Here is a 25,279-nt window from a genome sequence, read left to right as displayed (position 1 = left end):
AAACGGGGCCAGTGGTAAGGAGCAGTGACAACTCCAAATCTGCTCTCAGGAGTGAGCCAGGGCACAGGACACTTCTTTGTAGGTAGGAGTGAATGTGGTGGTCACTCACACAGCAGGCCTCCTACTCCCTCCACATATTTTCACACTCGGAAGTGTAAATCACAGTGCTTAGTACTTCAATGCCAGACAAGATTCAACATTTTATCTTAAGTGATTTTTTTTTAAAAAGAAAATCACCAAATGTAAAAGAAAAATGAAATAGACTATATCATGTAAATACCATTTAGCTTAAAGTGGAAATATAGACAGTCTAATTTACAAAGCTCAGTTTCTCTAAAACAACTATTATTAGGTTTTCTTCAGGAACTGACTTCTCTATTCTATGAACACATAAACTATAATATGATTAAAATAAAATTCTGAATGAGAAATGGTTTCCAAAAGTAGTAATTATTAATTTAGCCCAAGCAAGTATTTGTGTGATTTAAAGAAGTACAAATCTCTCTTCCTGTTTCTCTTCTGAAACCTCTAATCTCTGGAGCCAATTTTGGTCTTGAGTTTAGAATTGATCCCCAGTACATGGGACCAAAATGATACATACCCAGAAGACAACAGACAGTTATGATGATTTTTTCACCTTAAATAAAACAAACACACCTTAATACATCCAATATAACATTTTTAAGTCAAGGTTTTGTTCTAGTACTGACCCTACAAACAGTCCTTAATGACTATAGATGTCCATGTCCCCACCTGGAATAATAAGGAATGATAATCAGTCTTTTCTCTATTTTGGAAAAATGACAAGGTTATCTAATATAAAAATTCTTTGAAAAATCTACAGGGAAGTAATAAATAAATGAAGAAAATACTTTTCAAAGTGACAAGGGAAAAGATCCATGCCCAAGTTATTTTTCTACATTGTGTACATCAAGTCAACATTTAGATAATACAAAACTGCAGAAGTTTTCTTTTTAAATGTTGTCTAGTTTCTGTATAGGAACATTTGGATTATTTTGTAAGTTAGATAAACATCAAAAGTTTTTTTTCTAAAGCTCTTCTACTTCAAGACTTTCCACCTTTCTCTTTTCTCACCAACCAAATATTAATTCAGTATTTTCATTAACTTTTAATAGGTAATACAATATTCAAGAAGACTGAAAAATGTAAAATATAAAAGGCCAGTAGCGACCTGGAAACACATCTCCATTAGGGAGGGAAATTTTAATAGGGAGTAAAGGACAGAAATAAAACAGGCAAACTCTCCATGAGTTTCCATTAGGTATTGAAGCAAGATTTTGTTGTACTCGCATACTGATACAGTAATTTACAAAATTCAGAAAGTTTCTCTGTTAAGTGGGAAAGTCAATCAGCAAGTGAAAGGATTGACTCAGAACCTGGTCAGACTGGGGTAAGCAACTTCTTAAGGTTGAAGTATGTTCAGCCAAACTACACAATGCCAGAGCACAGGCTGGCCTACTGTTTACACGCATCTCAGAGCAGTCCATCAGCTGTTATATTTTGTCTAGAAATGCAACCGAATTTACCTCCTCTCTATTAAAGGCAGGCATTATATACTTCTTTCAAAGATTCCATAAAACCAGCACAGTGCCAGGGACTAATAGAATAGACGGAAGAAGGTACAGGCAAAAGGGAAAGGAATATAAAAGACTGTGGAAAAATACAAAACCAGAATCCAAAAGCACCTTTCTAAAACACGAGAATCTGAAGGCTAAAGTACTACAGACATCACAGGGCCATCTTCTACTCAAAGACTGTATCAGAAACATCTACGGCTATAGGAAAATGCAAATATCAACTCTGGTTAAACACTGTCACTGAAGTGCACTTTTGTTAGCAATCAATTACTAAGTTTACTGCAGGTTAATTACTGCTGACATGTGCTTCTTTACCTTGAACTACCTTCTATGTGATTAGTAGAGTGGTATGATGTCCTTATACTGCAGACGTTGTGTTAGCCCAATTTGATCTCTAACCAGCTCATTCATTTTTTTAAATGGAGATGAGCTGTCTTGCAATTAAAGCCTTAGCAACCTATGAAGAACTTTAAAAAAAATAAAAGCTAAAAATTCACAGAAATGTCTCCCTTTAATGTAAGTAGTACCTAGTTTGAGCCATCAGAGAAGAACACCTCGTGGCTCAGATGGTAAAGAAACTGGCTGCAGTGCAGGAGACCTGGGTTCAATTCCTGGGTTGGGAAGATCCCCTGGAGAAGGGAATGCCTACCTGCTCCAGTATTCTTGCTGAAGAATTCCATGGACAGACAAGCCTGCCAGGCTACAATCCATGGGGTTGCAAAGAGCTGGACGTGACTAAGCAACTAGCACGTAACAGTACCTAGTTTAGTAGCTCTAAGAACATCTATGATTTCAACTATGTAAAGCTATCTGATGAAGCTATGAATATTGTTGAAGAAGCACATTTCCTCCATTTTTCAACCTGTATATCAATGAAAAGCATTCTGCTCTGAATCATATTTTGAATTTTTATTCAAATGACCTAAAAAATGTACATTTTAAATAACAGAGCAGGAACAAAAGGGTTTAAAAGAGTTCTAAAAACTGGCTGCTAGATACAAATGCTGGTGGGAATTAAGTATTTTTTGTTTTCGTTAGTGCTTATTATAAAGTTCCATCGATTTTGAGGGATCTACTCAATCCTATTTCTCCTAAAAATCTGTTACTTTCAAGGGGCTGATTTTGCAAAAGGAGAAGCCAAATATGGTATTAAATAACTGTTAATAGATCTGGTCCACCTGGATAAAGTAGAAAATAATGGAAAGCAAATTAAAGACAGAATTCTAGTCAAGAGGAGATCCTCATTTGCTTCTTGGAGGATTTGTCTCAAGGCTCACTGATGCAATTCAAGTCAGTCAAAAACGCATAATGGATAAAAGGACTATCAATCTTCTCTTGCTTACCTACTACGCTGAGCAGAGTTTGTTCTAGGCCTTCAATTCCTTGACTGTTTCTGATAATAATCAAAACTTTCTTCTCCCATAGCTTTTGATTTTCATTATTCTGAATCGATTTTTTGTCTAATTCCCCAGCTTACCTTTCTCAGAATCAAAACATAACAGATTTATGGGACTGGAAAGTCCTTAAGTTATCTATCTAACCTTCTATACATGAGGAATCCCTTCTATATTGTGTGTTACAAATATCTATTAACCACAGTGATAAATAGTGTGCTAAATGTTAAAGCAGTAAACAACAAAAAAGACACAAAATCCAGATACTGACAAACCATATGTACATATATCTCCTAGTCTGTCCAATGAGCAATACTAGACACAAGGACACCGCAGAAGCAGCAAGCACACTTGGTGCCCATATTTTGGTTTCTAAATATGAGTCTTTAATAAAAAGAACCAGAGCTCTGTGGAGAAATGACTGATGCCAGGCCTGGGGTATCGAAAGTGCAAGATAAATCTGGAATATCCTGTGTTGCCAGAAAATAAATGCCCTGAAAAACACCACAGAGAAGTGAGACAAAGGACAAGGGATCTGATGTGAAGAAGTTCTTAATGGCTAAATGTGGTATGAGTAAGAAAATGATAGTAATGGAGCATAACCCATAGATTAAAATAAATATTCATGAGTCCATACTGACATAAGTAACGGACCAAACAGTGAGAAGGGATAGCTCTTGCTTATAATATAGAAAGAATAATGGAGACAAAAAAAAAAAAAAATCACCATTTGGTAAATACCATAGTAGCATGGTAATGTTGACCACAGGCAAGAATCATCAATGGATGCTAAAATTACTGGGCAAAAGAATGATGAGAAATAAGATATCTGCATAATCTTTAAGTATTTTCCCACAAGAAAAATAATAAAGGGAAAATAGTACTAAGTTGGTGCAAAAGTAATTGCTGTTTTACACTGTTGAACTTTGTCAGTCAATATTGGAATACAGTCTTAAATAAATGTGGCTATGTTAAACATCATTTTAATGTACATTTCTCGATTTGTTTTGTTAATTACTTATTACTTGCTGTGTATTTTATATTTATTTTAGACTATAGAAATGATGTTTGACAAAAACAAATTTGAGCAATTTTTTATTCAAGTTCAAAATGGGTCGTAAAGCAGTAGAGACAACTTGCAACATCAACAATTCACTTGGCCCAGGAACCGCTAACCAAGGTTCACTGCACTGATGGTTCAAGAATTTTTGCAAAGGAGATGAGAGCCTCAAAGATGAGGAGTAGTGGCTGGCCACTGGAAGTAGACAATGACAATTGAGAGCAATCATCGTAGCTGAGAAGTTGCCAAAGAACTCAACATCAGCCATTCTATGGTCACTCGGCATTTAAAGCAAATTGGAAAGGTGAAAAAACTCTGTAAGTGGGTGCCTCATGGGCTGACTGAAAATCAAAAAAAATTGTCATTTTGAAGTGTCATCTTCTCTTAATTCTACACAACAATGAACCATTTCTTGATCAGATTGTGACATGCAGCGAAAAGTGGATTTTATATGACAATTGGCAATGACCAGCTCGGTGGCTGCACTAAGAAGCAGCTCCAAAGCACTTCCAAAAGCCAAACATGCATCAGAAAAAGGTCATGGTCACTGTTTGATAGTCTGCTGCCTGCCTGATCCACTGCAACTTTCTGAATCCCACTGAAACCATTACATCTGAGAAGTATGCTCAGCAAATTGATGAGATGCACTGAAAACCACAATATCTGCAGCCAGCATTGGTCAACAGAAAGGGCCCAATTTTTCTCCATGATGTTGGACCACATGTCACACCAACACTTCAAAAGTTAAACGAATTGGGCTACAAAGTTTTGCCTCATCTGCCATATTCACCTGACTTCTCGCCAACCACTTCTTCAAGCATCTCAACAACTTTTTGCAAAGAAAATGCTTCCAAGAGTTTGTCAAATGCTGAAGCATGGATTTTTACGCTACAGGAAGAAACATTTCTCACTGGCAAAAATGTGTTGATTGTAATGGTTCCTATTTTGATTAATAAAGATGTGTTTAAGCCTAGTTATAATGATATAAAATTCATGGTCCAAAACTGCAACTACTTTTGTACCAATCTAATAGCCTTACGATGAAAAAATTTGGCACACATAACCAAGAAATCAAAGTGAAGCTCATCTGTAATGTGACATCATAGGCCTGGTGATAAGTTCCACTGAAAAGGGTACAACGTCACTTCCATAGAATTCATGCAAAACATGCATAACCTGAGTTTAGTTAAGGAAAAACATTAGACAAACCCAAATTGAGGGATGGGTTTCTCTGGTGACTCAGTGGTAAAGAAACTGCCTGCCAAGTGGGTTTGATCCCTGGGTGGGAAAGATGCCCTGGAGAAGGAAATGGCAAACCACTCCATTATTCTTGCCTGGGAAATCCCACAGACAGAGGAGCCTGGCAGGCTACAATCCAGGGGGGCATAAAGAGTTGGACACAACACAGCGACTAAACAACAACAAATTGAGGGACATTCTAAAACATAACTAATCCAATACTCTTGACAAGTATCAAAGTTAAGAACAACAAAGACTAAGGAACTGTCCCAGAGTTCAGAATATCAATGAGATAAGAACAAAATGTTACGACTCAGGACCAGAAAAAAAGATGCTAGTAGGACAACTGATGAAATCTGAATAAGATTATGATATTAGTTAACAATACTGTCAAAGTGAAAGTTGCTCAGTCATGCCCAACTCTTTGTGACCCCTATACAGGCCATGGAATTCTCCAGACCAGAATCGTGGAGTGGGTAGCCTTTCCTTTCTCCAGGGATCTTCCCAACCCAGGGACCAAACCCAAGTCTCCCACATTGCAGGTGGATTCTTTACCAGTTGAGCCACAAGGGAAGCCCAAGAATACTGGAGTGGGTAGCCTATCCCTTCTCCAGCAGATCTTCCTGGCTCAGGAATCAAACTGGGGTCTCCTGCATTGCAGGCAGATTCTATAACAATACTGTATCGATCTTAATTTCCTGATTTTGATCATTTTATTATGTAAGACATTTGGGGAAATTAGCAGAAGGGTATAAGGGAACTCTTTGCATTATTTTGCCACTTTTTCATTAAGTGTAAAATTATTCCAAAATGAAAGATCATAAGTCAACAGTTTATGTATCTCTTAATTCTAATATTCAAAGTCAGAGATCATACACCCCCTTAGCCTTTCTTTTTCACATTCAATATGTTCTTCATTGGACAAGATGCCCAGAACTCCTACTATACTATAGCTCCACTTTTAAAAAGCTCCATTTATTACCAGGAAGGTACATAATATATTGTTTTAGATTGCTTTATATTTCTCACTTTGTATGATCAAGTATGTATGTTAATGCAACCTAGAACTGGTTTTTAAAAGCAGATGCATAATACTGTTGGCCTGATGCCTGTTTGCAATCAACTAAAACTTCAGCATTTATCTTTACTAGAGACAAATTAGATCTTCCCATTTTATACTTGTGCAATTGATTTTTAAAAGGAAAATACTGAATTACCTTTTTCTGTGATTATTTCCACCCTTTTCGTTTCTGCTCATATTTTATGTGTAAGGGTACCAGTTAGGTTATTTTGAAGCACAATTCTAAAACTCACTCACCATGCACTAAATACATACCATTCACAGTGTACTATTACAAATTAAGAGTCTATACAAAAATCTGCCATGGAGTGGTCATATTTGATTGGAAGAGTAGGGAAAATCTTAATAAAGGGATTAAATTTAGGCTAGATTTTAAAGAAGAGATAGCATTTCAACAGTAAGAAATGATACAGAATAATGGCTATAATTTTTGAACCTAAAAGATAAGAGTGTAAATCCTAACTCCATCAATGATTAGTTTTGGGGAAGTCTTTGAAATTCCATTTCCTCACTGATTAAATATCTAACTTGACAGAATTGTTTTAAAGATTAAATAAGATAATATATACAGTTAAGCAGGAAGCAGAAAAATAGGTGCAAAAGAATGAAGCTGGACCCTTATATTACAGCATACACAAAAATTAACTCAAAATGGGATCAAAGGTTTAAAGGTAAGAGCTAACATTGCAAAACTTTTTGAAGTGGGATCTGGCAATTACTTCTTGGACATGACACCAAAAACACAGGGAACAAAAGAGAAAAAAGATAAATTTGGACTTCATCAAAATTTAAAAGTTTTGTGCATCAAAGTACACTATCAAGAGAGTAAAAAAAATCCCTGTTCACAAATCATGTACCTGACAAAGGATTAATACCCAAGATATGTCCACAACTCCCATAACTCAACAAAAATACAGTCCCCCCAAAATGGGCCAATTATTTGAATACACTTTTCTCCAAGGAACATATACATACAGTCAACAAGCATATGAAAAGATATTCAACATCATCAATCATTTAGAGAAAAGGATACCACTTCTTATCCATTATGAAGACTATTATCAATAGATAAAAAAATAAATGCTGGTGATACTCTGGAGAAAATTAGAACCTTTCTTCATTGCTTGTGGGCATGGAAAATGATGCAGCTATGGTGGGAGAGTTTGGCAACTCCTCAAGAAGTCAAATATAGAATACCATATGATCCTGTAATTCTACTTCCAGGTATATCCCAAAAGAATTAAAAGCAAGGGCTCAAATACTTATTCACCAGTGTTGAAGGTGGCATTACAGTTGACCCTTGAACAATGTTTGGTGGGGTTGGGGGAGGTGTGTGTTTAGGGGCATGGATGCTCTGAGCAGTTAAAAATCTATATACAACTTATACTCAGCCCCCACATTGGCAGATTCAATCAATTGTTTGATCATGTAATATTATACTATTTACTAATGAAAAGCATCCATAAATGAACTTTGGTAGTTCAGACCCACGTTGTTCAAGGGTCAACTGTATTTACATTAGCCACAGGTGGAAGCAAGTTTATCAACAAATCAATGTATATATTCCACAAAATGTGATGTATATATTCAATGGAACAGTATTCAGTCATAAAAAGAAATATGATTCAGGGACATTCTACAACATGGATTAACCTTGAAGACTAAATGAAACAAGCCAGACACAGAAGAATAAATATTGTATGACTCCACTTATATGAGATATTTGGAAAAGGTAAGTTCTTAGAGACAGAAAATAGATCAGAGGTTACTAGGGCCTGAGAGAAGAGGGAATGGGTTAAGTCATTTTTAGAAAATAGATATAGTTTCTATTTGAGATGATGAAAAAGTTCTAGGAATCAATAGTGAGGATGGTTGTGTAACACTGTGAATCTCCTTAATGCCAATCCTTAAAAAAGGATTAAAATGGTGAATTTTAGGTTATGCATATTTAGGTTATGCACAATCTTTTAAAAAGCAGCTAGCATGCTCTACTCATATAAAAGTACTCATATAGAGTACTTTTGGAGGTGGAAGAAATTTTAGGCAGTCAATAGTATGAGCAGTTACTGAGGTAAAAAAAAATATACATATATGAGGAAAAACATTTGAAATGATATATAATTAAAAACATCAAAAAGTGGTTTTCTTTGGATTTTTAAAATTTCCCTTTTCTTTACTTTTACATTAAAAAAAGTAATAAAACCTATTTAAAGAACAACTCCTCATACAGGTAAGAACACTCTATTTGAAATATGCTGCATGAAGCTAACATCCACTGAAACTCTTTGATTTTAGTACTGTCCACCAAGTTGGTTACAAAAATGTTTTCAGTGAGATTAACCCTCACTGTCCTATTTTTTGTTTTGTGCATTTTGAAGACCACAAGAGAACATAATAGTATTCACATCCAGAAAAAGACAGTCTTTTTAAGAGGTATGAGATTGGAATATATTTAAATCATCAAAAATAAAATTACCTGTATATATCTTCAGAACCATTCATTTCCTCCAGAAGTGGTTTTTCTGACATGTACCTGAGTTTCAATAACTATTTCCCCACCTGGCACAGTTGAATCTAACTAGATTCAAGACAGAGCTCAGGACTCTCCTCCAAACATTTCCAGTAACAGGGCCATGTACATCACTCTGAAGAAACGGACCTACTTATTACCATATTCAAACCTGTCGTATCTGATTATTTTAGAAATGTTACTTGCCTGTTTTAGCACCCAGACTTGGATCAAGCTTAGGAATAGTGAACAAAGAGGGACACAACTGAATGATTTACTGTTCCTTTTAATGCCTAACTAACAGCTCTTATACTGCTGTGAATAATAGGCCTGACTATATTTCTGGATGACAAGTGGTAAAAGGCTCTTAGGTAAAAGGAAAATGGCATTAAAAATAGTAATAATTTTAAAAGAAGTGCAGCTTTAAAAATATTCAGGAGTCAAAGTAGCACTGCAAATACTTGAGGGATCTCCTCCTAAACCCTACTCTGAATATGTATCTAGATGAAACGAAGAGAAAATCTTAACCATACAGCCATGATCAAAACTAGTCAAGTATCTCTGTAGACAAAAACTAATGGAAACCTGTAGCCACAAACAGAGCTTAAGCTAACAGCCTGGACTCCACACCTGTGAAGTAGGCAGAAGTGAAAACTCTGTGTTCCACAGAGCAATGAGGGGTGAAAGTACTTCTACAAAAGGCCTGGGGTCAGAGCCAGGATGATGCCGGAAACCAAGGGGTGCAGTGGGACTCCACCGCTTGTGGAAAAAGGTGTAAAAAGTTGAGAAAGCCACCGTCTGAAGCTGCAGCTCATAAAATATTATGTATCTGAGATATTAAGAGACCACAGTTTCTGCACAACAGCTCAAACCAGGCCAAGCAATCTGCAGGCTTGGTATCTGGATCTGCAATGGCCTCAGGAGGGAGCCCTAAGCTGCCTATGTAAGACCTGAGGCTTGTCTAGGTATCTCAGGGAAAGAAGTAAAAGCCACTACAGAGCCTCTAGGGAGGACAGGTGAATAGAAAGGAGAGAGAAACACCTACTCAGGATAGACCTGAAAACTAAAATTCTACCTAAATACAACATTTTAATTATGAAAGAGAAATTATTTCCTATTCAGTTTAATTATCTGTGTGTCATTCTTCATAAAAACCTCAGTCTAAAACATCTTTATGTCTTGATAGGTTTGACGCAGACACATAACCTGCACAGGTGTACGCACGGTCTCACTGTGAGACTTCTGGCACAACTAAACTAACCCTGTGGTCCACAATATCAGAGCGGGCACACCTGAAGCCATCTTATGTTTACAACGTTCAGAAATTTCCTGTTGCTGACTTTGATGAGCCCAGAGAATTATTTACAGTAACCTCAAATCACGCTTGGTGTAGTTCCAAGACAACTGGAACAACAGTGGCTCGGGTCTTCTCCAGGGTAGATTTAAAACATACCTAAAGATTATGAAATCAAGTAGGCTTCTCAGCTTGCCTGTATTTAAAAAACAAAGCAAAACAAAAACCCAACTTTATTGAGGTATAAATGCTATACAAAGAACCGTGGTTTGTTCATTTTTTTTTAAATTACTGTTGTGGAGAGAATCAAAGGTAATTATTTCTCTTGTGCATTTTATTTTAAGGCATTAAAGAAAAGAACTTAGAGGAAATATATATATGTATTCAGGGGTACTCCAAAAGAAGACAGTAAATAAAGTTGAAGGTGGGTGTAAGAATTATGATTTTGGGCTTTACATAATAAAATTTCTGTTGAGTACTTTCATCAAAAACTTAACAGGTTGTTTCATAATCCCTCCCACCATTGTTAGCCATAAATAAAACAGAATGGATGATCATCTTCTCGGAGAGCTACAGAAAGAGACTGCTACATGAAGAAATAGGTTAGATATTGCTGAGGTCTCTTTTAACTTCAGGATTTTATATAGGTTCTTTAATTTTTGTTTTTCCCCTTAGCATAGAGTTTTTAGTATCTCTGACTCCAATGCAATTTCTTTCCTATGCCAGGACTATTTAAAACAATAATAGCCACGTATAAGAACCACTAATACAATAATCTACTTCCTTTCCTTACTTGTTTATGAAATTACCAAGGAAAAGGGGAAAGGATCAGCAATTAGTTAATCAGTCCAAAATAAAGCAGTATGTTTAGGAGCTATGTGGTGGTGGCAAAGGCGGCTGGCCAGTGGACATGAATGCCTTTGGAATCCCTAATTGATAGTATAAAGAGCAAAAAGAATGGCACAAACAGAACTGCATCTGGAAATCCCTTTTTAAATTATTTAATGAAAGATATTATAATAATCAAAATAGCTGACAGTAGAGAATGTACTGAATATTTCATAGCTAATAATGTATTTGATGGGTGAGTTTCAGAGTAACTAGGGAGACCAGGCAACCTCAAAGTTAAAATTACAAAGTAGGAACACTGGTGATTTCCTGGTCAGAGTGTCATTAAAGACCTAACATATTAACTTAATAATACTTTAAAAAATTACAAAATGTAACAGGCAAGTCAGCAAAAGTAAATGACCAATTTGAATGAAGCTGATTACTGAAAACACCCTCAGCAAACAGACCTCTATGCGTGACCTTCTGAACCCCCTGTCCCGAGAAGAGCAGCACAGACTATACTAACAGCCTCTACAGGCCAAAGAGAAGAACGGGTAAATCGGACAGAACAGGAAGATGATATCTAGCACAACTGGAACAATCTAAAAACAAAGCAAAACAACAACTACCATGAGTTAAAACACAAAAACAAAACTCACAAATGATGTCCCTGACAAAATGGAAACAGCAATCAGTGATTTTATCCAAAAATATGTAGGTATATACAACACAGAAACGTTCATTCTCTAAGGCTGTGATCTCCAATGTGGTAGTCATTAGCCATATTTGAACACTTGAAATGTGTTAGTGTAAATCAGAAATCAAATTTTTTATTTGAGTCACTTATATTTAAATTTTTTTAATGTCATTTGCTTCAGTTACTGTAAAGCTTTTTAAAGTATGTTTGGAAGAGCCTGAGTACATGAATCTACTTGTTAGCTGCACATTCTATGAAATCTCAATACAGATTAAGTATTTTCAATCAAAATTAAATATTCAAATTGAAGTGTGCTAAGCAGTGTAAAGTGAAAATATATACCAAATTTTGATGTCTTAATAAAAAAGCCAAAGTGTAAAATGTCTCAATAATTAAAAAAATGTGAACACATGTTCAAAAATTTTTGATACATGAGATTAAGTAAAATATATTAAGATTAATTTTACCTGTTTTTTACTTTTTAAATGTGGCTTTTAGAAAATTTTAAGTTATACATGTGGCTTGTGTGTTATGTATTGAACAGTGCTCTAAGACATCAACGACTTTAAAATGAATGTCATCTGTCTAAAACCTGAAATATATGTCAGTCAGGATTTGTAAGTAAAATACTTCCTTATCTCAAAATATTACTTCAGTCTACTCAGAGTTTGTGTATTTATACATTCCAAAGACATGTGTATCCTCTTCACACAGAAGATTGTTACAAATCATTAAACTATTCCTCTGAGTTACTACAAACTGGGTATGCTTAATGGTCATTCCACCATACAGAGTAAGTAACCAAGTAACGAAAAGACACTAATTCAATGATGTCTTTTAAATCTGGATTCTTGTACCAATATGTTAAGTAATGCTTTTGGTTCTAAACAGCTGAACAACGATCTTTAATAGAGCAAAGATCTTGATGAGAGTAATTACATAGGACAATTTTACGTTTATATGTATACACACATATATATATATACACAGGCTTATAAATTTTCCATAGAAGAAAAACACTGTAATTGCCTGCCTTCACAGTGCTCTTCCAACCTTTTCCATACCATGGCATTTCAAAGAAAATTACATTTGAAAGACACTCAAGTTAACTTATGGCTGCTCCAGGGAGGGCATCAATGTCCGAAGACACGGGCTTACTGCACATCACCAGGAGGCCTGGGCTCAAAGGGCCTCGCAAAACACTGCAAAATATCTCTGACCCATACTTTGTTTTCATCTGACTTATATTTTATTCTTACTTATGCCTACAGTTGTGAAAATACAACCCCTCAACATTTTTAACAACAATATACGAAAAAGGCCACAAGATGGAGATATTACTCCATCAGAGTATTTATACTGATGTTTTTTTTCCCATGTACATTTCCCTCTCTCTGTATATGTCTTATTTCTCCTTCAGTGATATTCTCACTTACTGTCTCTATCCCTAACATTTATACTGGCTCCTCTGCCACTCCAGCCTTCACTAGCATTATTAGATAAATATAATGAGTACTTTTATGACCCTTATTTTAAATATTAACAGCAGGCAGATAATTAGAATAGTTTAAGCTCAATATTTTCCCACCTCTAAAGTTAAATTAATTTTTATTTACGTATTTTTCTCCAATGGGTAAGAATTCTTTTAAAAATTTGCTACCCGCCAAGTAATAAGTACTCCAAAAGCCATTTACTGGAATACATTCTGCTACTTTGTAAGGCAACATATTTATTGGGTTGGGCAAAAAGTTCGTTTGGGTTTTAAGATCATACAGAAAAACCCAAGCGAACTTTTTAGTCAACCCAATACTTCACGTTGATACCCCTCCAAACTTCCCTGGAATTCTTCTTTGACAACAGTCCTCAAAACAGTTTATGAGCCTTACTGGAAATTTATTTTCAGATCTCTTTATCAATCTAAAGGGTACTTACCCCAGCTTGTTAACCCAACTTAGTCACCAAGTTTGGCTCCAAATGACTATTAGCCATAGGCAAAAGTCAAATTCATCTTAAAGATGCACTGTTAATGAAGACACTGCCAAATATGTTACAGGCTTTGAAAGCAATTCAAAATAAGTTTCAACAATGTTTTGGGAAGTGGCAGCACTGTTGAAAGCCTGTGAAGCTTTCCACAAAAACTGATTTCCAGATCTAATTAACTCTGAGTTAAACCTTATATACTTCCAAAGGTATAATACAAAAAGTCACACTAACTCTGTGGAACTACCGTAGAACTGCACAGCGTGACAATCATCTGAACATTATGACATACTTAAGTACAAGCAACAATTTCCAGTCGCCCTATATTATACATACATATAGTCACTTCCTTAAATCAAATTTATTCACCAGTGTTAACACAAAACACTACTCTAAGTCAGAGAAGAACCTAAACACTAATCTTGTATCTGTTAACTAAAAGTTGGGAGCTAAAAATAACTGCTAATAAGTTTTAATTTTTTTTTTTCATTCCCAAAAAGTCAGAGGCTTCTTTGTAATTGGTCATGGGATAGCGTTCTTAACCTGATCCATTTTAATGGTATGAAGTCCTTAAGTATTGGCTAGAATATGAAGTATCTACCCTCCTTAGCAGGCATGTATATGAACCCTAGGATTTTTCTATGGTCTGTTTAGATGGTCCCAATAAACGACAACAAAAATTATTCTGGTTTCAACTCATTTTGACAACTGCTCACTACACATCGCAGTGGGGTCTCAGGTAGAAAATTCTTGTGTTTTCTATAACCAGGAGTGGCATGTATTCCAGAATTTTTTTAACTAAAATTAAAAAATTACACCCTTTTAGAATTCTAGTGTTTGCCCTCAGCAGCATTATTTAGTACTGCTTCTTTTCCATTTTAATACTGCTGCTTATACCATGACGTCACTACAGATGGTGACTGCAGCCATGAAATTAAAAGACGCTTACTCCTTGGAAGGAAAGTTATGACAAACCTAGATAGCATATTCAAAAGCAGAGACATTACTTTGCCAACAAAGGTTCGTCTAGTCAAGGCTATGGTTTTTCCTGTGGTCATGTATGGATGTGAGAGTTGGACTGTGAAGAAGGCTGAGAGCCAAAGAATTGATGCTTTTGAACTGTGGTGTTGGAGAAGACTCTTGAGAATCCCTTGGACTGCAAGGAGATGCAACCAGTCCATTCTGAAGGAGATCAGCCCTGGGTGTTCTTTGGAAGGAATGATGCTAAAGCTGAAACTCCAGTACTTTGGCCACCTCATGCGAAGAGTTGACTCATTGGAAAAGACTCTGATGCTGGGAGGGACTGGGGGCAGGAGGAGAAGGGGACGACAGAGGATGAGATGGCTGGATGGCATCACTGACTTGATGGATGTGAGTCTCAGTGAACTCCAGGAGTTGGTGATGGACAGGGAGGCCTGGCGTGCTGCGATTCGTGGGGTCGCAAAGAGTCGGACGTGACTGAGCGACTGATCTGATCTGATACCATGACGTGTCCTTTATTTAATTCTTGATCTTAGACTCTTTTAATATTTAACTGAAATTCTATTAGCTGACTGTGTAGTTGCACATAAGTTTATGCCCACTGCCTCACTGGCACTAAAATAGGAGTCTGCCTGATAATGAAGCACATTGTTTTATGCGTATATTCTCTCTAAACAGAAATGTTGACTGCGGCATGCCCTTGCTTTTGCAACATGTCTGATTACATACAAGATTCCAGTTGCTGGATGTTGGTAATCAGAAATGTTAAGTGAATGAGTCCTAACCTTATTTAATGTAGTATTGAGAATGAGACACAAATTTTAGATTAAATTTCTAATTAAATCCTACAGACACGATTACACAAAAATTTCAGTAAATATAAATTTACTGAATTTATATTTAAAAAAATTTAGCTCTTAAAATGGCATACTATGATGTTACTTAAAACATAATCATATTTTACATCCATTAGTGCAGGACCCATCTTTCACAAGGAAGTGTTTTGATGAAAATAAAGAAAGGACTATGGATTCATTATAAAAGGGTATGGGGTCTTGCTTCACCGAATCAGAAGTCTCTTTCCACTTCAACTCCTTTACTTCCATCTCTGCACACCTCTATACAAGAAAAGCTTTGGAGGTGTTTTTAATTCTGGGTGAAATTAATTAATGTCATCATTGTTCAAATAGACCCAGTAAGGCCTGACTTAGAAAAAGATTCCCAAGACCATATAGTAGCAGTCTGCAGAGTACGTAGTTCATTGATAGAAAACATAGAGCTGAGACCAGGCTTAATACAGACACTAGGATTTTATCACCTGGTGTTACTTACAACTGCCACAGAAGTTCTCCTCTGGGCAATCAAGTATCTACCCTCACCTCTATCCCATCCTGCATATCATTCCCAACAATGAATAAAACATACAATGTTGCAATTCACATCACACCAATCACTGGGTAAGGTGGTGACTTTTATGAAAAGATTTTAGAATCTATCTCTATGAATAATAGCAATAAAGTGAAAAGAAAGAAGTGAAGTCACTCAGTCGTGTCCGGCTGTTTGCGACCCCGTGGACTGTAGCCCGCCAGGCTCCTCTGTCCACGGGATTCTCCAGGCAAGAATACTGGAGTGGGTTGCCATTTCCTTCTCCAGGGGATCTTCCCAACCCAGGGATCAAACCCGGGTCTCCTGTATTGCAGGCAGACGCTTTATCCTCTGAGCCACCAGGGAAGCCCCCTGTGTATCAGTCCCAACAATTAATAAAACATATGATGTTACAATTCACATCACACCAATCACTGGGTAAGGTGGTGACTTTTATGAAAAGATTTTAGAATCTATCTCTATGAATAATTGCAATAAAGGACAATTCCAATTTCCCTGTTCAGCTTAGGGTGTGTCTATGAGTAATAAAAGACAAACTGGGACTTCCCTGGTAGTCCAGTGGTTAAGATTTTAAGTTTCTAGGGCAGGAGGCCTGGGTTTCCCTCCTGCTCAGGGAACTAAGAGCCCACGTGCTGAGTGATGTGGCTAAATAAAAGACAAACTATTTTAGGATTGTTCTCATAATTAGTGTAAAGGTGAGGGGAAAGAACTTCCTTGGTGGTCTAGTGCTTAGTAATCCTCCTGCCAGTGTAGGGGACATGGTCCCTGGTCTGGGAAGATCCGACATGCGGTGGTTGTTCAGTCCCTCAGTTGTGTCCGACTCTTTGCAACCCCTGAACTGCACCAAGCCAAGCTTCCCTGTCTTTCACCATCTCCCAGAGTTTGCTCAAACTCAAGTCCATTGAGTTGGTAATGCCATCCATCCATCTCGTCCTCTGTTGCCCCTCCACTTCCTGTTTTCAATCTTTTCCAGCATCAGGGTCTTTTCCAGTGAGTCAGCGCTTCACATCAGGTGGCCAAAATCCTGGAGCTTCAGCTGGAGAATTCCATGGACTGAATAGTCCATGGGGTCCCAAAGAGTACAACACAACTGACCAACTTTCACTTTAGCATCCACTGAATACTGAGGGCTGATTTCCTTTAATATTGACTGGTTCGATCTCCTTGCTGTCCAAGGGACTCTGAAGAGTCTTCTCCAACACCACAGTTCAAAAGCATCAATTCTTCAGCACTCAGATTTCTTTACAGTCCAACTCTCACATCCATACATGACCACTGGAAAAACCATAGCTTTGACTAAACAAACCTTTGTCGACAAAGTAATGTCTCTGCTGTTTAACACACTGTCTAGGTTTGTCATTGCTTTTCTTCCAAGGAGCACGCATCTTTTAATTTCATGGCTGCAGTCATCGTCCACAGTGATTTTGCAGTCCAAGAAAATTAAGTCTGTCACTGTTTGCACTGTTTCCCCATCTATTTGCCCTGAAGTGACGGGACCAGATGCCATGATCTTCATTGTTTCAATGTTGAGTTTTAAGCCAGTTTCTTCACTCTTCTCTTTCATCTTCATCAAGAGGCTCTATAGTTCTTCACTTTCTGTCACAAGGGTGGTATCATCTGCATATCTGAGGTTATTGACATTTCTCCCGGCAATCCTGATTCCAGCTTGTGCATCACCAGTCCAGCATTTTAAGATGTACTCTGCATATAAGTTAAATAAGCAAGCTAACAATACACAGCCTTGATGTGCTCCTTTTCCAATTTGGAACCAGTCCATTGTTTCATATCTGGTTCGAACTGTTGCTTCTTGACCTGCATACAGGTTTCTCAGGAGGCAGGTAAGGTGGTCTGGTATTCCCATCTCTTTAAGAATTTTCCAGTTTGTTGTGATTCACACAGTCAAAGGCTTTAATCAATGAAGCAGATATTTTTCTGGAATTCTCTAGCTTTTTCTGTGATCCAGTAGATGTTGGCAATTTGATCTCTGGTTCCTCTGCCTTTTCTAAATCCAGCTTGTACATCTGGAATTTCTTGGTTCACATACTGTTGAAGCCTGGCTTGAAGGATTTTGAGCATTACCTTGCTAGCATGTGAAGTGAGTGCAACTGCACAGTAGTTTAAACATTCTTTGGCATTACTCTTTTTTGGGACTGGAATGAAAAGATCCCACATGCCTCAGAGCAATTAAGCCCATGAAACACAACTACTGAGCCCATGCTCTAGAATCCATGAGCCACAATTACTGAAGTCCATGCGCCTAGAGCCCATGCCCCACAATGAGAAGCCTGTGTACCACAACGAAGAGTAGTCCCCACTTGCGGCAACTAGAGAAAGCCCATGAGCAGCAGCAAAGACCCAGTGCAATCAAAAATAATTTAAAAATAATAAATCTTTTTTTAAAAAAAGAAAAGAATAGCATAAAAAGAAAAAAGAAACAATTAAACGAGGATTTCTGTTCGATCAGCTCTAGACTATGTGGCAAGAGTTTCCCAACAGACTTGCTTTTTCCCCATAAAGTATGTCCTGGCAATCTCCACTAAACAGTGTGTACATAAGAAAAACCAATTTTACAATAGTCCAATCTGAGGCAAATACGTATACAACTGCACAAATATTTATTCAGCTCTAACTCTAGACATGATATGCTTTACATCAGAAATATAAATGACTAGAAGTTTATCTACCATTCCAGATTTTGTATTATATCTTTCTCCAAATTAATAATTTTGGACTCTACAATGAAAATCAGAGAGTGATTATTACCTGACAGATTTCTAAGGGAACAGACTCACTAGAGACAGACTGAACTATATTCAACTAACACCACAAGATCAGTGGAATCTAACACAAGAATCACTGGAGAGAACTGATATAGTATGGGTTCACCACTCATTTATGAAAGAAATCTTCCTCTTTATTTCTACAAAGCACTGTACTGGGGTTTGAGAAGTCCCTTTTAATGACTCTGCACTTTTTTCCCACCCAAAAACCTGAACACACAGGTCAGGCAAATAGAGATCACACAGCACCTTTACTGATGAAAAGCTACTGGTGAACTGAGATTATATATGAGAGCCAAAGAGGCTTGCTAGCAATTTTTGCCCTTCCATCTCCATCCTAGGCGTTGAGACAGTACACTCAAGAGAAGTCTGGGCCAGATAATAACTTTCTTACTGGTCTAGGGCAGAGAAGAGAATGAGCCTCGTTACTTACAGCTTTGTAATTAGTTAGCTCTCCCTAATCAAAGGGCTTCCCTAGTGGTTCAGACCATAAAGAATCTGCCTGCAATGCAGGAGACCCGGGTTCAATCTCTGGGTCAGGAAGATCCCCTGGAGAAGAGAATGGCTAGCCACTCCAGTATTCTTGCCTGGAGAATTCCATGGACAGAGGAGTCTGGTGGGTACAGTCCATTGGGGTCACAAAGAGCAGGGCACAACTGAGTGACTGACACACCCCAATCAGAGGTAAGGCCATCACCCTCCAACAAGGTAACTCACTCATCCATGGAAAGATTAAAGAGATGGGTCAAGAGATCATCAGTGTTTCTTTAAGGAAGATGCTCCCCTTGGAGATATATATAGGATAAGTGCAATGTAACTGTCCCTCCCTAATACAGGCTGCTACTTTGTGCATTTACACATCTGTGTATCTGAAATACAGACTGGAAGAGCTTAAAAGATTAATTCTGAATAAAAACCTAAAGTCCAACATTCTGTAAACATATGTCACTTAATAGTTTTCCTCTTTTATTTTTTTTTCCTGTGGAGGTAGTTGAGCTATTTCAAAGTTTTCCTCTTTTAATCAGGTTTCAGTGTTCATCTGAATGTAAGGATGCAGTTACTTAAAAATTTATAAGAGAAAGAGACACATTTTCTAGTTCTCTGAATAGAAATCTGTAATGATTGGGACCAAGTACTCTGATTTCATCAGAAAGTAAACACTGCAAAATTTAAGATAACTTAGCCTGTTAAAATTTCAATTCAAAGATTTTTTTAATGACTATGGAGTACTTATTGTTGGCTAGAACCCTGTACAAAGTATAAAGAAAGTCATGGTCCCAAAGACAATGAAAAAAAAAAAAATGCAGAATTGCCATTGACCCCACAAGAAATACAGGTGTCCAAGGAGTAGGAGCTGTTAGAGGAGATATAAATATTGTTTGGGATCTAGAATTTTAATTACTAATGAAAGATATAAACACTTTTCCCCCTTACATTCCTCTAATCTTCTACCCTGTATCCTCTAAAAAGATGCAATATCCAAATACAAAAGCCTTGTGGACAATTAAAGTCATTCTAAAATATAGTGAGCTTCTGGCATGTCACCTATAAACATCCCTCCACTAAAAACTTCTGGAATCCCTTTGAAATCTTTTAGAACCAATTTGAAACCTAGGAATACATCGAAAGGAATTCCTTCGCTTTATGAGAGCAATAAAAGGTCATATATTAATAAACATAACCCATTACATAAAAACTGTCAAGCAATTACTTTTTCAGTGAATTACTGTTTAATTTTAGTTACCATGTTTATATTTTTCTTTCAGTAAATATTTAAGTGTGTGCTATGAAGTAAATAAAGAAAATACCATTTGTCCTAAAAATGAGGCAACTAACTTCACAAGGTCATAAGTGAGTAAATGGTTTGGTTCAAGTTCTTAAAAGACACTGATTATTCCAATTATAGATTTTAGGGAGTGATTGAGCAAGTTACTTCAGACCTGGTGGAAAAGAGGATAAAATGGACACCACATTCAGCCTCTAATCATCCCTGGCGTTTAGTTCGGGGTATGGAGATCACAAAAAGATTTTTCTATCAATTGTCCTTCTCTCCTTACCCCAAACAACACATCTACTGATCTCATCACACCACTGAAACAGCTTTAGAAGAGGTAGCTAATGACCTCCACGCTGTTCAACTCAACATCTAGAGCTCATCTTATTTGAACTACCATCAGCATTTAACCCAGCTGATTGCTTTCTTCTGTTTAAAATACTTTCTCCACCTGAAAGAGAAAAAGACGATCTTTCCTTGGTTTGCCTCCAACTTCACTGGCTGTTCCTTCTCCATTTCCTTTGTTGGTTCCCCTCATGGTCCAACTCCCAGACCCCTCTTTTCTCTTTGTTTTACCTTCACTCCCCTGGTGACACTAGTGGCAAAGAACCTGCCTGCCAATGCAGGAGATGATCCCTGCAGGGGTCAGGAAGATCCCCTGGAGAAGGAAATGGCAACCTGCTTCAGTATTTTTGCCTGGAGAATCCCATGGACAGAGGAGTCTGGCAGGCTACAGTCCATTGGGTCGCACAGTGTCGGACACAAACTGAAGCAACTTAGCACACACACCCCTGGTGAACTTACCTGGTTTTGTGACTTTAAATTACCTACGAAGTGCCAGGGACTCCCTAATTTATTAACTACAGGCCAAATCCTTCTTACAATTCCAGACTTGGGTACCCAACTGCCTACACACCACCTCAACCTGAAAGTTTATTAGACGCCTCAAATTTAACATGACCAAAACTCAATTACTGATTTTTTCCCCCAAACCATACCTACTTCTATTCCCAGATTCTCCATCTCCATAAGCGACAAGTGCAATTAGACAAAATATTTATTGACTTTCTGAGGTTTAGAAAAAACTTTCCAATTATCTTCAACTTATCAACCCCCGCACCTTACATGCAAACAATCAGCAAAATCCTGTCAACTCTATGTTCAAATTATATCTGGAATCTGACCACTTTGCACCACACAGGTTCAGTATATTTTACACAATTATCCAATAATTAACAACATACATATAATTTCCAACTCAATGATCACCTTGAAATTTAAGTCAAATCATGTACCTCTTCTGTTCAAACCCCCACTCCATCCCCAAGTTACTTATAATAGCCAAAGTCCTTATAATAACATTTGAAGCCCTAGAAGATTGTTCCCTGACCAGCCATGACTCTAATATCATCTACTGCTGTCCTCACCATATACCCTGCTCCAATACTAAGCAAGCTCCAAGAGCTCTGCATTTAACTGGTTGCCTTCCTTGAATGAATTTATCCACATGGCTCACTCCCTTACTTCCTTCTGAGGCCTTTTCTCAGCATCTGACACTTACATTTACTTGTTTGGTTGTTTACTATCTGTTTCCCCCTACCAAAACGTGAGTTTTATTTGAGTTCAGGGGTTTTATTTTATATACTGGCCAATTCCCAGTGCTTAAAATTTAGTAGACATGAACTAAATCTCTGTTGAATGAATGACGACCAAACTGATTAAATGCGGTCACCACTTCTGAGTAACCTACCTACTTAGCTCTGGTTCTTCATGTCTGGCTAGTCAAGAGAGATTGGCTGTCTCTGGCCTGAAAATTACACATTATGGACCTAAGACAGGCTGCATTTGTCTCTACCAAATTTTTGGTCTCCTGAAAGTCTTCCAAGAAAATTAGGAGTCAATGTAAAGAACCTGTTCCAATCAGGTTCTTTGCTTAGGTAAAACAAAGTTTCTTCTGCATTATTTTCAATTTCAAAACAATTGGGTAGAGAAACACAGATGAAAACAATTTTCTGGATCCTTCTACTCAATTCAACCTCTACATGGAATCTTCTCAATTATTTATGCTTATTTTCCCATCTTTACAAATTTAACTGCATGAGTTTATAAATGAAAATTCTGAGAGACTTCACATGCAAGCTAGATCACATAATCTAAAATTCGAACCACTGCTACTAAGTTTCTGTATCCTCTTAAAGGGGCTCTTAAAAGGTTTCCTTGAGTAACTAGAAAATATCTTTCAAAATCTTTGGATAGGTTTTGCATAAGACTCTAGCTACAGAATGTAATCAATTTTGGTAAATTCTAATAAAAATATTCTCAGTATTAAAGGCATTCTTAAGAGTCTTCAGAGTTATATTTCACTAATGATTCTTACACATATTGCATCACTATTTACTTTGAAATAAGGTACACTTTGTCTCTAGCAGTAAGTGGCACCAGATTAAAATAATGAATACAAACAACACAAAATTGTTTGCATGTAAGAATTTTAAGTGTGCAATGTTTACACTACTTCATAGCTCTTACAAAATTGCAATTCGTTAAAGTCAGGGTGCGGCAGCAACAGCATTTTTATATTCATTTATATTGAATTGAAAAGTAAATTTCCATTTGGTGTTAAGCTGAACAGTTCACACACATCTATGATAACGTGTTGGGGCGAAATGTACATTTCACCTCTGGTCACGGCAAGTGTGCCCCGAATAACAGTTGTGGGTAAACATTAATACCTTTTTGCCCCCTAACTATTCAAAGCATTTTTATGAAGGGCTCAATCAGAAGGTCTCAAATTCTTTCACCGCATAATCGTTAAACCAGTGAAATGGCATCTTCTCAGTAGGACTCATTCAGCACTCCCAGAGAGAAAGCAATCAGAAAAAAAAAAAAAGTCGAGCTGAAGAAGGAAAGAAAACGAAACGAAAAGAAAAAGAAAACGATCCTGTGCTACTGGCTGAGCTCCTCTTCCTGGAGCACCCCAAGTGCTTCTACTGCCCCAGCACTTCATGGCTCCTTCCCCGACTCCCCGAACAACACGGTAGAGGCTTCAAGTTCCTGCAGATTTCTAAACGGGGCTACAACTGCCTAATCCAACAGGCTAAACACATTACAAAGTACAGCGCGAGAAAAACTTCTGCAACCCAGACGGCAACTAAGAGGCATTCCTACCTTTCCGGAAAGACAGGAAAGGAGGCTCTTAAAAGGATAAGGGTAACTGGGAAGGTGAAAATTTAGAGGGAGACACGACTACCTTTCCACAATCAGAGAGGCAGGAAGAGAAAGGGTTTAAGAGTACAAGATCTACCCCCACCACTCCTCCTTCCTGCAGCACAGCAGGCTGCAAGGATCTCCCCCAGAATGGCAGAGGAAAGAGAAGGTATCCCCACCCCAGGCTGGTGGCACCGTCCAGCCTGTCACAGAGACCGGAACTTGAGAAGGGGAGCCGGGCGGTGAGGGACTGGGGAAGGCAGGCCATTCCCTTTGAAGCAGGTTAGGAGAAGACCGTGGTCAATCGGACAGAGGACGGCAGCCGAGCCCAGGACGACCAAGTCTTGCCCCGCGAGCCCGGCTCCCTCGGAGAAAACCGGGTCAGAGCCGGCCCCACCCCCTCCTTTCCGCCCCGACCCGCATGTTTCTGCCCGGGAGATGCAGCCTTCGAGCGAGCGGGCGGCCCCACTTACCTGCTGCACCCCGAGGAACTGGTAGAAGTTGAGCTGCACCTCCTCCACCAAGTCAAATAACTCCAGGTCTCCGCTCTCCCAGCCGTGCGCCGGCCCCGCGGCCGCCAGCAGCAGGAGCAGCAGCAGCGGCGGCGGGAACGGCACGAGTCCCGGCCGGCGGCGCGGAGGAAGCCGGGCCGGCCGGGAGCAAGGCGCTGTCATCGCTCCGGGCTCGGTGAGGTCAGCCGCCGCGCAGAGCCGCCGGCCGAGACCCGGGGACGTGGCGAGCAGCGCGGACTGTGGGAACACTGCTTGTCAGTCAGAAGCACGGGCAGCCGCCCCGGACTCTCCCGCCCAGCGGCCGGTCTTGGACAGAAGGCAGAGGCGGCGGAAGACGGCGGACGCTGCGTCCAGTGAGAGCGCGGACGGAGCCGCGGGCGGCCCTACCCTCCGCGGACCCTCACCCTTTACCCAGGCCTACCAACAGCTGGCGAGCCAGAGCCCGGCGCTTAGGTAGCGCGGCGAGGGGTGGGGGAGAGGCTTCCCCCGCCTCAGCCTATCCCAGGCCTCGCTTCCGGTGACATAACGTCTCCTAGCAACCGCGGGAGAGGAGGCGGGGCCGGAAGTAGGGTAGCCGGAGCCCCAGACCTGGGCCTCAGCAAACTGCTTCTCAGTCACTGACTTGCTTCGCGGAGCCATACGGATATTGGCACAGATTAAGAGACGTGGACAGTTACAGACATTGCGCATCTATCTGGAACGTCCCAAGTATCCGTGAAACAGCTACCTTCTTATCCTCCCCCAGATATTGAAAACTAAAAGCATATTTGAAAACTGAATTTTTGATTACAGCCTCTGTTTCATACATTTCATTATTCCATACCCCCAAAATAAAGGAGGAATAGAACGCAGGGCTTGAAAGGGGGAAATCTAGTGAGCAGTCTGAAGTTTCCTTTTAAGAGAGGTGAAGAAGAAATAAAATTTGAACCAAGACAAAAAGTATACTTCTAATAATG

The 25,279-nt window shown here is 38.6% G+C and overlaps 1 protein-coding gene across 2 annotated transcripts in view; it reads right to left on the bottom strand.

Moving 5' to 3' along the window:
• DNAJC1 (DnaJ heat shock protein family (Hsp40) member C1) overlaps positions 1-24,960 on the bottom strand; it is a 183,107-nt gene extending 158,147 nt beyond the window's left edge. Inside the window, exon 1 of one of the 2 annotated variants that reach the window (XM_027559990.1) lies at positions 24,285-24,960. In XM_027559990.1, the coding sequence (XP_027415791.1) occupies positions 24,285-24,485 (201 nt within the window). In that variant the 5' untranslated portion in view covers positions 24,486-24,960. The remainder of the gene's footprint in view (positions 1-24,284) is intronic. The other variant, XM_027559989.1, reaches the window with a different exon arrangement.
• Between the last annotated feature and the right edge of the window lie 319 nt (positions 24,961-25,279).

This window comes from Bos indicus x Bos taurus, chromosome 13, assembly GCF_003369695.1.
Source record: "Bos indicus x Bos taurus breed Angus x Brahman F1 hybrid chromosome 13, Bos_hybrid_MaternalHap_v2.0, whole genome shotgun sequence".
Classification (NCBI taxonomy): Eukaryota; Metazoa; Chordata; class Mammalia; order Artiodactyla; family Bovidae; genus Bos; species Bos indicus x Bos taurus.
This window is presented reverse-complemented; position numbering and strand designations above follow the sequence as displayed.